The following is a 13,929-nucleotide window of genomic DNA, read 5'->3' as shown; positions in this document are numbered from 1 at the left end:
TAACAAAAAAAGAAAGATCAACACAAATCAAGAACCTGAAAGCCCGGTCACTTATCAATCTAACAGCCATGAGAAACTCGATTTTTGGTGCTTCTATAACGGCGTGACACTCCATAGAACCACCAGCGTATTTTGAGAAAATATATCGAAAAGTCAAGAGTACATTTACAATGAGATAGTGAAGATATGAAGCGAGTTTCAACGCCTGAGCCAAACCGTCAGCCATGGTATCATCCTGGTGGCATATGGGGTATTGCATCAATATACGACGGAAGGCTGGACCGGATTGGTACGCCGAAGGTGAATTTCACTCAGTGGAGTGCGTAGACGTAGCTGAGGCTGCCAACTGCCCTTGGAGATGTGGTGCAGGGACACCAATATAAGGTCCTCCATTCTGATGTGGCGTGTTCCGACCCTCCACCTTCGGTCTGCTTCCATTTCCATTCTTTCCTTTTCTTTTTCCTGAAATGAATGTGAGATGAGTCACAGATTATGCATATAGACTGTAGGGCGCACTTCGATGAATCGTTTCACGCAGTTGGCGATGTTTTTAGCCAACTTGGCTCTTGTAATAGGACCTTTCGGACTTTTGAAGTCCATGGTAGGGATCTGCTTGGTCCACGCACGGTACCCAGGCCACTAGAGGTGTGAATATGAGGAAACAATCGAGCCAGCGAGGAATTAGTATACCTGAAGCCGGATCGACACCGAAGGCCCACAGTCTTCGAACATGTTGTCATCTTTATCGAGAAGGTTTTGCACCTTAGCTCTCAAAGCATCCTGGAGTGCTATGCCCCATTGATCGGGATGCGCTGTCTTGAAGATAATTGTTTCCTTAAGGTCGGCTTTCTCGATGTAGCGGACACGATCGGCTTCTGTGTATGGTTGATATACTGTCTGAGGAATGTAGACAGCGGTGCCTGTGGTGATGATCGCTTGATCGCGGATGGCCTTCCACTTCACGATATGTTCTATGGGTTGAGGGGCGTCTTCCTGTATCCATCTAACTTTTAACGTGTACAACAACTGCACCAATTGGTACGAACCTCGTCGTCATCGTCGAAAACTTGGAAAAAGGACCCCTCATCGGAGCTACCCATTGCAGCAGGCGAATTTGGTGACATTGGAGAGGGGATAGGTGACAGGCCCTTCGAATTCTGACACATCGATTGTCAATGAATAATGTAATTAGTTCATCGAGACACACCATGGGAGGGCATGCAGGGTATGATATTGAGCCAGGCGGAGATACTGAAATTTCTGGAGGTGTAAGGACCTGAAGGCGACTATCTACTGATAACTGTGCCGGTGGTGCACCAATGGCTTTCGTGTCAATTCGAGAAAGTCCATTCCTCAGAGGACCATCTAGAATTGCAGGAAATGGTACACCATGATACTTGAACAGCAGCTCACGGGGGTCGCGATTTTCATTCATGTGGCCGGTTTGCTGCATGATTCGGTGGTGAGCGAGGCAACTACTATACAAAGAAACACGTACAGGAGTAACAGAGTATGGTGGGATCGGCAACTGTTGTGGATGGGCGAGATCCGAGCCCTCCAATAGTATGTCTGACTGGCTATGATCATCTGGACTGCAGACGACCGGGGAAGTATCGAACGGGGGTGCGTCACTCATCATGGGGAAGAATTTGGAATGGCGCGGCGAAAGTATTGGGATGGACAAGAGGCAGGTCAACAAAGATATAGCTGGATAGGTGACACAGGTGTGAAATCGAGAATGATAGATACTCACATGATGGTAGATTCAATCAACAATGCAAATGATCGGACGTCAAGATATCATGATGTATCTGGCCTCTGTGCAAAACTCAGATTGATGCCTGTGACACCGATGTCATCAACTGTGTGATGCATGATGGATTTAGTGTAAGCGCGGTTTGCATTAGGGCTCCGTTAAAAACTTCGGAGTTTTTGACGTTGGAGTTTTTGACCGGTTTTTAACGTGTTTTTATCCTGTCGATAACTCGGGCCTGATATTGGGATGTCAAAAACTCGTCGAAAACTCAAATATATATGTATATGATTCCAGGAACATAGCCTGTCAACTCTCTCGAACACCCGAAATCACCGAACGATCGATAAGATATGACCGACAAACTAAGTATCTCGATGATCACAATCTTGATGAGCTTCTTCCACGACGTTGTGCGTAACGACGCACGGTTAAACCACCTCCGAACGGCACTCACACAACTTCCACATAGCATCCCCCTCGGAAATTCCAAATATAATTTTGAACACTATGTACCAGATCCGGATAGGGTCGAGCTCTATGGCAGTACCGAAGCTGCGCTGAATAATGTGCTCGAGGTCACGTTTGCACCCAGAGGCCGGAAGGATGAGTCCGCACTGTGCCCATTTGAGTTTGAGGAGCGCGGGCCAGGTCTTGTTGCAGTTGTCGACGTTCTAACGGCTGCCCTCAACCAGTGTCCCAATTCTGCGCTGCTTCAAAAATGGCTTCGTGATCTGTGGCGGACCACAGTTTATCACTATAATTGTGCAAAGCAATCAGTGAGTAAATGCATGTATGAAAAATAACGTTCACTGACACATCATATGAGGTTCCATCGGCAGTGGGCTTTGATGGATCCTGAACGTGTTCGTGTTGTCCCACCTAATTCGGACTCAGAGGACAGTTGGTTGGAGGAGGGTGAGGACCCAGAAATCGAGTGTGATCCAATGTACAGGTCGTGTGATACAAGAGTGCTTGTGGGTAGCGAGGATGCTCATCTTGATGCTCCTCGATTGTTAGACTTACTATCAGAGAAGCCGGTGGAAGGAGCAAGCACGATACCTCAACTACAGGACACTGGTACAGTTCCAGCGCCATTGGGAGGGCCCGTACAGTGGGAGTTTGCATTACCGTAGCGAAAAAATGTCAAAATGACCTGGAAAAACACATTTTTTGAGTGTGTCAAAAACTGGTCAAAAACTAGTTTTTAACTCGTGTCAAAAACCCCTCGAAGGTGGGGGTAGGTTAAAAACTCGTCGATAACTCCGTGGGGAGTTTTTCACGGAGCCCTAGTTTGCATCAGTTTTGCATCAGAGTTGGCAATTGCTAGTATGCCACCAGGCTTATAATTTCTTTGCATCCTCACTAATAACATCGATATCCAGTGCGACTCAGACCGACGCAGAGAGTGGGGAGGATGAAAGGTGCACGATGGATGGAGATTAGGCATTTGGGGGGTGTGCGTTGGCAGTAGGCGCTGGTGCAGGCAGTGCGACAGGCAGTGCGACATCCTGGGTGAGAGTGATTTGAGCCGATGCTTCATCGAGACAGCATAGTGTTCAGCGCTGTTCAGCATCAAACCTAGCCTGTGTTAGTTCCATGACTACCAAGCAGCGGTTGGTTTGTGATAGTGCTCGTGAGGCCTAGCTATGAGGCAGAGCAAGATAAATTTGTTTTTGTTTGATGTTTCTGGAAATACAGCAACACATGCATATGAAACGCACATGAAACACACCATAAATATCCTCTTGAACCATCGTGAATTTGCAACAAGCAAGATTGATATTTTGGTCCTTCGTAAGTACCTTGAGAAGGCTGTAAAAGTACTGAGCGCTGGCGCTGAGCCATGATGCGGCGGGTCCAGCGGCCAGCCAAACTTGAAATCCTTGACCAATACCATTCCTTGGGTATAAAAACGGATACACGATGAAAAGTTACATAGGGTTACAGACGATATCCTGTCGTTTAAATGTCCAGATCTAGGTAGAAAGCAGCAAGAAAACGTGGAGTGAAGCCTACTGGAGCGAAGCATTGAACGCTACACAGCAAACAGCACGATGGACAAGTAAGAACGGAAACCCGAAAGCCCGGCGTTAAAACGTTAATAAGCTATAAATCTAACAGCAGTGAGAGGCAGAGCGATACAAAATGTGATACTCCATAAAACGACCACACATTTTGAGAAAACCTATCGAAGAGCACAGACCACGTTTCCAATGAGGTAGCAGAGAAATGAAGCGAGTTCAAAGGCCTGAGCGGAACCGGCATGGTGTCATCCAGATGGCATCCGGGGTGTTCAATGCATGTTGCATTGTAATTAAGCAGTGCACTTCTGTCAGTCTATGCACTGGAAGGCTGGACTGGATTGGTACGCCGAAGGTGAATTTCACTCAGTGGAGTGCGTAGACGTAGCTGAGGTTGCCAACTGCCTTTGGAGATGTGGTGCAGGGACACCAAGATTAGGTCCTCCATTCTGATGTGGCGTGTTCCGACCCTCCACCTTCGGTCTGCTTCCATTTCCATTCTTTCCTTTTCTTTTTCCTGTAATGAATGTGAGATGAGTCACAGATTATGCATATAGACTGTAGGACGCACTTCGATGAATCGTTTCACGCAGTTGGCAATGTTTTTAGCCAACTTGGCCCTTGTGATAGGACCTTTCGGACTTTTGAAGTCCATCGTAGGGATCTGTTTTGTCCACGCACGGTATCCAGGCCACTAAGGGTGGATATATGAGGAAACAATCGAGTCAGCGAGGAACTAGTGTACCTGAAGCCGGATAGACACTGAGGGACCGCAGTCCTCAAACATGTTGTCATCTTTATCGAGAAGGTCTTTCATTTTTGCTCTCAGGGCATCCTCGAGTGCTATGCCCCATTGATCAGGGTGTGCTGTCTTGAAGATAATTGGTTCCTTAAGGTCGGCTTTCTCGATGTAGCGGACACGATCGGCTTCTGTGTATGGTTGATAGATCGTCTGAGGTATGTAGAGAGTGGTGCCTGTGGTGATGATCGCTTGATCGCGGATGGCCTTCCACTTCACGACATGTTCCATAGGTTGAGGGGCGTCTTCCTGTATCCATCTATCTTTCAACAACGTGTACAACAACTGCACCAATTGGTACTAACCTCATCGTCGTCGTCGAAAACTTGCGAAAAGGACCCCTCATCGGAGCTACCCATTGCAGCAGGCGAATTTGGTGACATTGGAGAGGGGATAGGTGACAGGCCTTTCGAAATCTGACACATCGATTGTCAATGAATAGTGTAATTAGTTCATCGAGACATACTGATACTGAGGGTGAGAATGCATGATATAGGTTGGATGGAGATGATGGAGTTCCCGGAGGTCCAAGGACCTGAAGGTGACCATCTGCTACCCAATTGTAAGAGGGAGTCCGCGGCATCATTGATCCTGCTGAAGTCGTTGAAGAAGAGTCAGATACTGATACCCGCGGCGGACCAAAATTTTTCGTGTCAATTCGAGGAAGCACATTCCTAGGAGCATCTTGAACCGGTACAGGGAATGATGAGTAGTCAAACTGTAGCTGGCCAGGGAATTCGTGACCTGGGTAGTCATACGGACTCAGTTGGCTGATCTATATATTTCGGTGGTGAGCGAGGTGACAAGCATGCAAAAACACACATACAGGAGCATGGGAGAAGGCAGACCTTGACATCTGTTGTTGTTGTTGTTGTTGTTGTTGCTGGTGCTGCTGTTCAAAGTCCATGCTCCATCCCATATCATTCTCTGCATTGAAGACGCTGGCGAAGCCGTCGAATGAGGGTGTGTCAGTCATGGGGAGATGATGTCAAGCAAGATTGAATTGGCCGGTTGAGACCACAATTTATAGGCACTGGATGACATGGAAGATGGAAATACAGCAAGTACATAGTTGCTGTGCAAGCCAAGGGGTGTGGCCGATAATCTGGAGCGGCCGGAACGCTCGTTCTAAAGAGATCGTCGGAATAACGACACCTGCCTCGTGAAACGTGTAAGTAAAAAGGGACCTAAGCCTTTACCACTAAATAGTTCAATCGCAAGTATCCTGATTATTGAGTCAGGTCATATCTTACTCTGGGGAAGACTAAATTCCGCAGTCCAAATGGTCGGCCCTTAAGCGCGTTGGAGAGTGGTTTCTAAACGAAACATCCGCACATAAATGGGCAAGCCTATAGACAGCCAAGTGTCAGTGGCATTCCAGATCCGGTTCAAGTCGCGGAACATCTAGGAACAGCAACCAGGCCATGGCTGAGCGCTGCGGGGTGGGCACCAAAATAAGTTTGTTTGTCACGACCATGGCCAGAGATCCACCGCCCCGCGGCGCCAATGAGATTAATTCGCTCTCCAGCTACACAGCAACGACCCGAACTGCCCCGCCGCATGCCAATGAGATGAATTCGTGCCCACCTGCCCAGCCAGGTTTACTGAATTTGGGAGATAAGAAGGAAAGAAGGATACATATTGAAACGACGGCATTCGCACTATTAAGTTTGAACTTCCGGTGTGAGTTCACCGTTGACAGCTGACTAGTGCAGTTGTGCCCGAAATTTCCTTTTCCAGAATCAAGATTTGTAAGTTCAAACGTTCAGTTCAACGCTCAAGCTCAAGTCGCGCTCGAAGGGACAAGCTACTGAGTTCATATGTCATCCCTCGCTGGCGCCCTGGACCATCCCGCAAGCTACACTCATGGGTTTTCGGCAGAACTATCATCTGTCATCCCAGGAGGATTCAATCACCAAGACGTGGACATGAAGCCCCCGAGCACTGACGTTCTTCCGAAGGAGGAAGAGGATACCGCGCAAGTTTCTGGGGTGCTTGAAGACGGAGCCCAAGAAGAAGAAATGGAAGATCTCTTTGGAAACGAGGTAGATGAAAAGCATGACGTTGCAGATTCGAAATCAGACAGGTAAATACACAGTGTACGAGGAACGAGGCTTTGATGAGTACAACTGCTACCATCCTAGTGCCCCTGCCGTTACCCCCGCTGAATCTGGGTTTGAGTCCGACGATATCTCACAGACGGAGAAAGAACACCGACAAGCACTCGAATATCTGGAACCTGAAGAGCCCGGTGTCGTCGTGGAAGAGGTCCGAGAAGCTGATGTGCGCATTCCCAACATCCCGGTTCCAAAGAGCTCAGATGGGGATGTATGTAATTTAGTCTCATTACTATGTCTGTACGCTAAAAGCTGCATTTCCATAGCACTGGGCAATTAGAATGCCAACATTTGTCAAAATGGACTCAAAGCCGTTTCATCCGGACACGTACATTGGTCCAGAGCACGAGGAGGACGATAGCCACCATAATGAGAGCATCCGTGAGAAGAGCATGTCTATCAAGCTCAAAGTCGAAAATACTGTACGCTGGCGGTGGACAAAAGATGAACTTGGTCAAGATGTAAGTAGTGAAAATTCAAATTGTGCAAGCCCCTGATGCCTGACCTTCTTACTATGTACAGAAAAGGCAGTCGAACAGTCGCGTGATTCGTTGGTCTGATGGTTCTCTCAGCCTGAGATTAGGCAAGGAGCTGTTTGATATTACCAAGACTGTCGACACATCCGGCGGCATCGTACGCCAATCACTAGGAGGCACTCAGCAGTCACAGGCATCACAGAGCCAGCCGGCAGCATCACAAAACATTCTCTCTAACTCAAGATCTCAAGGTCTAACATATCTGGTCGCACAACACAAGCGATCAGAGGTACTGCAAGCGGAAGCTGTCGTCACAGGGTATATGACACTGCGACCGACAGGCATGCAGTCCGAAACGCATCGTATGCTGGTGCGTGCGGTTGGTCAGAAACATAACAAGGTGGCACGACTACGTATGGCCCCCGATCCAACCATGGACCCTGAGCGCGAAAAGATGGAGTTGATGAAGCAATCGGCTCGAAAATCCAAAAAGAAAACTGACGATACTGGATTTGGTGTTCGTAAAAAGAGGTATAGTCAATCAAGGAAAAGGCAGGGACACGATATCTGGTCGGAAGATGAAGAAGAACCGGAGTATGAAGGTTCAGAGGATGACGATGATTTGGGTGCTTCCAAACGGAAAACAGATGAACAAAAGAAAAGGGGTCCCGGCGAATATCAAGAGGACGATTTCGTGGTGGCGGATGAGTCAGACGATGACGCGGAGTTTGATGGTGAGGCTAGGTCCAAGAAGAAACGGAAACACCGAGAGGAGGAAGAAGAAGATCCTCTGGATCAGCTTGATGCTAAAATTATTCAGCGCCAGCAAGATGATCGGAAGCGGAAACACCAAGACGTTGGAAACGACGGGGGGACGACGGAGGCAGGGGATGATGGCGCAGAGGCAGGGGATGATGATGGCGACCAAGACATGGACATCGAAAGCGAGGAAGAAGAAGAGGAGCATAGGGTCCGTAAAGCTGGGTCTGGTGCACGTAAAAAGAGAACGATGGCGCTCGACGACGACGACGAATAATTTGCCGCCACCTAGTTTCCATTCATCGTTGTTCTATGTATAATTACGCATAATCTGATGCTTTTGACAGCTGTTCATCTCAACGTAGCTCCAACCTTCTCACGCAGCACTCCCGTCTCATCCCAATATCCTGATGGTTTAATGCTATGAACTTCGTCCTGGTTTTCCTTGTTGTCGTCTAACAGATTCCGAAGTGCTAATATAGCATGTTCTCGAAGGTCTAAAGATTCAAGGGCGTGAAACCTGAGCTCTCACAAGAAAAAAAGTTGACGTACACGGATTTCGTTCGTCCACAACACACATATTCATAATAACAGGAATACCCCTACATACCCGAATGCGGTCCTGGAATGTCTTATCTCGATGGCAAAGCACCCCGACCAAACGCACAAGATCCCGCTTCAAATACGAAAATCCGTTGGATCCTGCGGTTGACAATGGGGTGGTTTGATCCGTCACGGGATCTACGACAGCCTTGCCAAAGTAAATACGTGGAAGAAACGCGTCTAGAAGGCGCAGGAGCTCTGAATAAAGATAATCAGGTGTTACGTTCTAATCTAGCTTGACGGTCTAGACCTGCCTATAATACTCTCAGCCATGCCCTGACCGTCAGTTGAGGTGGCATCTCGGAAGATCGCTCCCAAATCGGAAGCGGATGGTTCCATCGCCCGCTGGTCCTCGGAGAGTAATGAGATTTTGACGATACATTGAGTTGCAAGTACGAGTGCTTCGCACGTTTTGGGCAGTAATAAATCAAGTTCTTGTAGGTGTTCGATGGAACCATCCAAAGGTTCCGAATTGGTTGGGTTAATAGCTCGTGTAATCGATGATTGCGAATATGACGCGAGGGACAGAAAAATTTCCGACAGCATGGGGCACATGTCACGATGAATCGGACAGATCTGCGACGATTGCAGGTATGAGTCGAGGAGTTTCAAAAAAGTAGTCTGGTGCGGCGCAATTGCCTCCCCTTCACTACCTCAGAGCATGAGTACTTTGTCTGCCGTGGAATAAGAGTATTATACGTACACGGACAAGGAATTGTACAGGTCCGGCGCAAAGCCGCCGTCAAACAAGTGGGCAAACAAATGATACCTATTAAAGAGAGTCATTAAGAAGTTTCACAATACACTAGCTGCAGTTACCCATAGTCAAACGCCTTTGCGCCGTCGCTGGATTCCTCCGCATCGTACAATAGGACTACACGGTCCAAAAGCGTTATACATATTCGGGCTCCCACACGTGTTTTCGTGAGTAAAGAACTGGATGCAAAGGGAATTTGTCAAGAGGGTAAACAGAGCGAGCGATACGTTACGTACCGGCGCTCAGTACTGTCGTGAATGCAATTTACCATAAGGACCAAGAGTGATAGGATGGTCCTATGGTCAGGGGAGCCGAGCAAGCGGCTGGATTTGTTCCAAAGAAGACAATCAACTCCTGTAGCTCAGCAAGTAGCTGTAGTGGCTTACATGAGAACCACATGCTCCTCAGGCAGGGAAAGATAAGTATTCCAAAGACGGGACGTGAGATCCTCATTGGTGGTAACAATGTTCGAGAGCGCTTGAACTGCCATCCTAGTAGCTGGAAAAGCTGTGGGTGCGGGTATATGATTTGAATTCCCATGTGTAATGAAGAATGGGCAACTCACAATCCGGGACTTGAAACGCAGACCAGGAGCTGTACAAATGCAAAATACGGCGGAGAGCCGGCTCGACTCCACTTGAAACTCGCTCGGCCGTTAGGACATCAGCATCATTTGACTTTTGTTTGACTCACAATGCGTTCTGCTGGTTCATTGCAACACCTGCGACAAGATTCCTGGTAAATCTGGCGACGCTTATTACGAGGATGCGCAATTCTGCGACATCCGCATCCGCTGAGGGATAGTCCGCAAGATAATTCCACACCTGTTGGAGGGACGGCCAGATCGAAGGATGATCCAATCCCATACGAATCCTACATTGTTGATTATTGAGTTCTCATGGGAGATAATTCCCTATCGCACCTCAGGTCCTCATTTCTAGCGAGATCACTAGCGATCGTATCAAGCGCCCTGGTCAAAGATGGGACACTGTCCTTACTGCTCTGGCTGAGAAAGCCAGCACAGATCTCGCAAAAGCGGAGGTTGAGCGAAGGTTGGTCGGAGTCCATCTGGATGAGGAACAAGCTTTGTTGAACGTTGAGTGGCGATGACCATAGTAGGTCCGCGACGATCAGCTGACGAGCGCTGAGCGCTCGTGCACAGTGCAACTTAGATTATCCGATATCAATGGGCTCCTCTCGAAAGCCCACAACATGTTAAACGGCTATCATATCCGAGTTGCATTACACAGAAAGATTATTGACGACTCCTTGTCACATCCCGACTCTGTCGACACTTTCACGCCGAAGGCCTTATTTCAAAGCTTACCGTTACACCGCCCCAAACCAACTGCCAGGAGGAACGCTTTATTCAACCCAGCTCACAAGGATTACAGATTCGGTCCAATAAGACTCGACTGGATTGATTTCGAGAGTGCGAATTCTGTTATGTACGCTGGTAAAGAGAAACAAGCAGGGCGAGGTGCGAGTAATTACATATTGTTGCGGACGAGAGTTCAAGCTGTTTGTCAGGCCCTTCGACAGCAGAGTTTATCCCTAATGCGACAACGAGGTCTGGTTCAACGAATTTGCCCGAGGGCACAGTTCACGTGTACCGCCAATGTAATGAACGGCGACAGAATGGCACGGATGAGGCCAACGAACCCTCTGCCGCAAGTGCGAGCGAGAGCGTTCCAGAAGACGGCTGCACGCTTGGTGTATTAGCAGTTCCTGCATGGATGACACCTTCGGACTTTCTCGCGTTTGTGGCACCCGCTGCGGAGGGTATGGCTCACCTTCGTCTCATCCGGTGTGCACTCAAAATCAATCATTCGCGTCCTGAGGCTTATGGAGTATTTTCAGAGACTCCGTGCCGAACCGTTCCATCGCTGTCATCAAGTTTCGGCAGACCGATCAAGCCCTTGAATTTGCAGAAGCATACAATGGCAAACCGTTCAATTCTATGGACGTAGGTTGTTCAACACTACCATTAGCTCGATACTGAGTGTTATCGCAGCCCGAGACGTGTCATATTGTGCGTGTCCTGTCTGTCGAGATAGATTCAGATTCTGTTTCCTTCTCTACCGCTGCGCGTCTACCTCAGTCAGTTTATGAACTGCCGACCTGCCCTGTGTGTCTGGAAAGGATGGATTCGGCTGTCACCGGTCTCATCACAGTCCCTTGCTCACATACATTCCATTGCATGTGTCTCAGTAAATGGGGCGACAGTCGGTACGTTATTATCTATGGCAATTCCCCTTTAGCAACTTATGATCATTACTAGATGTCCCGTTTGTCGATATTCGCAAACACTTCTCTCCTCACATCCGACATCGTCCACCTCGCGTTCACGGCCCATCCCTTTTGCAAACGCTGCTACCCCCCTCTCTTTCTACATGCGCTGACTGCTCTTCCACCACGAACTTGTGGATCTGCCTGATATGCGGCAATATTGGCTGCGGGCGCTATGGCCGTGCTCATGCACATGCACATTACGAAAAGACAACCCATCTCTACGCCCTCGAGCTTGAAACACAACGTGTCTGGGACTACGCGGGCGATGGCTATGTACATCGTCTCATTCAGAACAAAGCGGATGGTAAACTCGTCGAGCTTCCTTCCGCTGCGTCCTCGATGGGTGTCAACTCTCGAGACGACGGTACGTTAGGACCAAGCCATGCCGATTCGCTCAGCGCAGAGAAGATCGAGGCTATTGGAATCGAGTACTCCTATCTGCTCACGTCGCAGTTGGATTCGCAGCGGTTGTTTTACGAGGAGCAAACGACTGAGTTGAAGACCCAGGTGGAAGAGCTGCGAAACTTGGTAGAAAGGCTGAGTTTAGACCTAGCAAAGGACAAGACAGAAGCAAAGGAACGCGAGGCACAATGCCGTCGAGAAGAGGAGGAGAAACTAAACGAGGTATACAAGGACAAGATCAAGGCAGAGAAGAAAGCGGAACGCGTCGCAGAGCTCGCGAGGAAGTTTGAAAAAGAATTAAAGGAAGAGAAGGCCGTCAGTGAGGGACTTTTGAGGAATCTAACCAAAATGAAGGAGACGAGCACACAATCGGAGACGCAGCGTCAAGAGTATCAGGCTAAAATCGATGAACTCCAGGATCAGGTCAGAGACGTCATGTTCTTCTTGGAAGCTCGGGCAAAAATCGAGCAGGAGGACGGCACGGGGGCCGAAGCGGCTGGAGGCACTGTTGAATTGCCACCTGCCACTGGCCCAAGTAATGGCACGGGGAACAGAAAAAGGAAGACAAAGAAGGGCTGATGACTCACGACGCTGGTGCTGTACAGCTCTCGGCAGACTCGTCATACTCCACAGCATCGTGACTTTCACGCCATGGCCATGGCACGTACCATGCGTATGACTCCTTTGATCTCGACCATATGATTATATTTTGAGACACAGCCAACGTACACAGGTTGTCTTTATCAAGTAGGATCTCTACACATTATTGCCTATCTGCTCTACAGCGTATACTAAGGCGCTGTTCACTTCACAGGATGACATGGGAGATACTGTCGCACTTCACTCGCTCGCCGTTATAGGAGTGGGAGACGGAGTATCTCGTGTCACCCGGGCAAACTGTCGTGAGGAATGGAAGCGGGTTGTATTAGGCGTTGGCGTAATGCAGTGTGATGAGGATCTGTGCTAGAAGAAGCTGCGGTAGCATCCACTATGTCAGCCTTATCCGAGCCTTCCACTAGCTTCTCGTTCCTTGATATTATGCGCGGAGCGCGATCTGTTTTCTTGGTTGATCGACGAGAGTCCCATATCATGTACAGAATAATCTCTGCGAGGGCAACAACGAGGGCAACACATGTGGCAAACAATGCTCTCTGGATAGACATTTATGAGCATCTAATAACACCCAGCAGAAGCTTCATACCCATTCAAGCCGCAGGCCTGTACGTTCGCTTGCCCACCATGTCGCAAACCCGGTTCCTGCGACGCTGAGGACGCCATTAACGACCGTAGAGACCGACTTCTTGTCATTTGCCGCCTGCCGGCGCTCTGTTTCTGGGTCTTTTGCTACGTATGCAGGAAACTTCTTTTCTGGTGATGTTCGTGTGCCAGCAAGCATAGAGACCATGGAATAAGACTGAGGGTCCAGCGAAGAGCTTTGCAGGGCTTTGAGGCCTGCCGGCGAGCGAGACCATTGAGAGATCTTGAGGAGAATGGAGTACGGAATGACAGTGCTTGATGATGGTGATATGAAGGCTGACAATTCTAGAGCCAGGTCGTCGGGTAAGACAGTTGGGAGAGCGTTTAGAACTTCCAGAAGATGATGCTCTAGAGATACGTTCAACTCATGTGTTTGGTTCATGCTCACGAACGTTGTGGTCCAGTCAAACCGTGGGTACCCGGATCACATGTATCAAGGAGACCAAGTGCACTAGTGCGGTCAACTTCCATCGCATCCTATCTTAACCTTTTCATAGTCAATGTATCGATGTTAATCTCTCTCAAGAAAATAATTACACTATGAAAAAGTAAAATAAATATTGAGACCCGTAGGTCTACCACTCCGGGAAAGCGTGTCATCCTTGTGCAGGGGCCATGCTAATCTTCTCTGTATCGTTCCAATTTTTCGTATGTCACCCCGAAGGGGACAATATCCTGTGTAACAAGAAG

General features: G+C 48.6%; 7 protein-coding genes across 7 annotated transcripts; 3 read left to right on the top strand and 4 right to left on the bottom strand.

Annotated features, from left to right (window-relative positions):
• Positions 1-258: 258 nt before the first annotated feature.
• On the bottom strand, positions 259-1,636 carry DEU56DRAFT_917912 (uncharacterized protein; the record flags this gene model as incomplete). The annotated part of the gene is made up of 6 exons (XM_041358050.1): positions 259-462; positions 517-639; positions 691-993; positions 1,047-1,157; positions 1,208-1,447; positions 1,499-1,636. The coding sequence occupies 6 exons, from the start codon at positions 1,634-1,636 to the stop codon at positions 259-261; spliced, it is 1,119 nt and encodes a 372-aa protein (XP_041203142.1).
• Positions 1,637-1,991: 355 nt separating this feature from the next.
• On the top strand, positions 1,992-2,964 carry DEU56DRAFT_832815 (uncharacterized protein). The gene is made up of 2 exons (XM_041354611.1): positions 1,992-2,532; positions 2,583-2,964. The coding sequence occupies exons 1-2, from the start codon at positions 2,107-2,109 to the stop codon at positions 2,613-2,615; spliced, it is 459 nt and encodes a 152-aa protein (XP_041203141.1). The 5' UTR covers positions 1,992-2,106; the 3' UTR covers positions 2,616-2,964.
• Positions 2,965-4,093: 1,129 nt separating this feature from the next.
• Positions 4,094-4,807, bottom strand: DEU56DRAFT_873659 (uncharacterized protein; the record flags this gene model as incomplete). Its single annotated transcript, XM_041355877.1, has 3 exons — positions 4,094-4,294; positions 4,349-4,471; positions 4,523-4,807. The coding sequence occupies 3 exons, from the start codon at positions 4,805-4,807 to the stop codon at positions 4,094-4,096; spliced, it is 609 nt and encodes a 202-aa protein (XP_041203140.1).
• A 1,532-nt stretch (positions 4,808-6,339) lies between these two features.
• Positions 6,340-8,214, top strand: DEU56DRAFT_832809 (Leo1-like protein-domain-containing protein). The gene is made up of 4 exons (XM_041354610.1): positions 6,340-6,662; positions 6,721-6,904; positions 6,960-7,154; positions 7,216-8,214. The coding sequence occupies exons 1-4, from the start codon at positions 6,397-6,399 to the stop codon at positions 8,203-8,205; spliced, it is 1,635 nt and encodes a 544-aa protein (XP_041203139.1). The 5' UTR covers positions 6,340-6,396; the 3' UTR covers positions 8,206-8,214.
• Positions 8,215-10,404, bottom strand: DEU56DRAFT_832804 (spinocerebellar ataxia type 10 protein domain-containing protein). The gene is made up of 10 exons (XM_041354609.1): positions 10,211-10,404; positions 9,982-10,161; positions 9,854-9,924; positions 9,675-9,795; positions 9,525-9,611; positions 9,351-9,467; positions 9,235-9,300; positions 8,786-9,180; positions 8,481-8,729; positions 8,215-8,425 (listed from the first exon to the last, which is right to left on the bottom strand). The coding sequence occupies exons 1-10, from the start codon at positions 10,354-10,356 to the stop codon at positions 8,280-8,282; spliced, it is 1,578 nt and encodes a 525-aa protein (XP_041203138.1). The 5' UTR covers positions 10,357-10,404; the 3' UTR covers positions 8,215-8,279.
• Positions 10,405-10,500: 96 nt separating this feature from the next.
• On the top strand, positions 10,501-12,561 carry DEU56DRAFT_873656 (uncharacterized protein; the record flags this gene model as incomplete). Its single annotated transcript, XM_041355876.1, has 5 exons — positions 10,501-10,768; positions 10,819-11,095; positions 11,149-11,254; positions 11,303-11,513; positions 11,570-12,561. The coding sequence occupies 5 exons, from the start codon at positions 10,501-10,503 to the stop codon at positions 12,559-12,561; spliced, it is 1,854 nt and encodes a 617-aa protein (XP_041203137.1).
• A 308-nt stretch (positions 12,562-12,869) lies between these two features.
• DEU56DRAFT_78166 (uncharacterized protein) lies at positions 12,870-13,918 on the bottom strand. The gene has a single exon (XM_041352057.1). It carries the CDS (start codon positions 13,619-13,621, stop codon positions 13,178-13,180), a length of 444 nt encoding a protein of 147 aa, XP_041203136.1. The 5' UTR covers positions 13,622-13,918; the 3' UTR covers positions 12,870-13,177.
• Between the last annotated feature and the right edge of the window lie 11 nt (positions 13,919-13,929).

Source organism: Suillus clintonianus (assembly GCF_016758775.1).
Source record: "Suillus clintonianus strain FC179 chromosome Unknown DEU56scaffold_119, whole genome shotgun sequence".
In the NCBI taxonomy this organism is placed as follows: Eukaryota; Fungi; Basidiomycota; class Agaricomycetes; order Boletales; family Suillaceae; genus Suillus; species Suillus clintonianus.
Note: the sequence above shows the minus strand (reverse complement) of the source record. Positions and strands in the feature narration are given on the sequence as shown.

Excerpts from the sequence above, each read along its gene's own strand:
- DEU56DRAFT_832815 (XM_041354611.1), top strand. The coding sequence starts at position 2,107 with ATGACCGACAAACTAAGTATCTCGATGATCACAATCTTGATGAGCTTC. Across the intron at positions 2,533-2,582 it reads ATAATTGTGCAAAGCAATCA|GTTCCATCGGCAGTGGGCTT; the intron begins GTGAGTAAATGC and ends ACATCATATGAG.
- DEU56DRAFT_832809 (XM_041354610.1), top strand. The coding sequence starts at position 6,397 with ATGTCATCCCTCGCTGGCGCCCTGGACCATCCCGCAAGCTACACTCAT. Across the intron at positions 6,663-6,720 it reads GCAGATTCGAAATCAGACAG|TGCCCCTGCCGTTACCCCCG; the intron begins GTAAATACACAG and ends CTACCATCCTAG. Across the intron at positions 6,905-6,959 it reads CAAAGAGCTCAGATGGGGAT|CACTGGGCAATTAGAATGCC; the intron begins GTATGTAATTTA and ends GCATTTCCATAG.
- DEU56DRAFT_78166 (XM_041352057.1), bottom strand. The coding sequence starts at position 13,621 with ATGAACCAAACACATGAGTTGAACGTATCTCTAGAGCATCATCTTCTG.
- DEU56DRAFT_832804 (XM_041354609.1), bottom strand. The coding sequence starts at position 10,356 with ATGGACTCCGACCAACCTTCGCTCAACCTCCGCTTTTGCGAGATCTGT. Across the intron at positions 9,612-9,674 it reads GAGGAGCATGTGGTTCTCAT|CCGCTTGCTCGGCTCCCCTG; the intron begins GTAAGCCACTAC and ends GAACAAATCCAG. Across the intron at positions 8,730-8,785 it reads CATGGCTGAGAGTATTATAG|AGCTCCTGCGCCTTCTAGAC; the intron begins GCAGGTCTAGAC and ends ATCTTTATTCAG.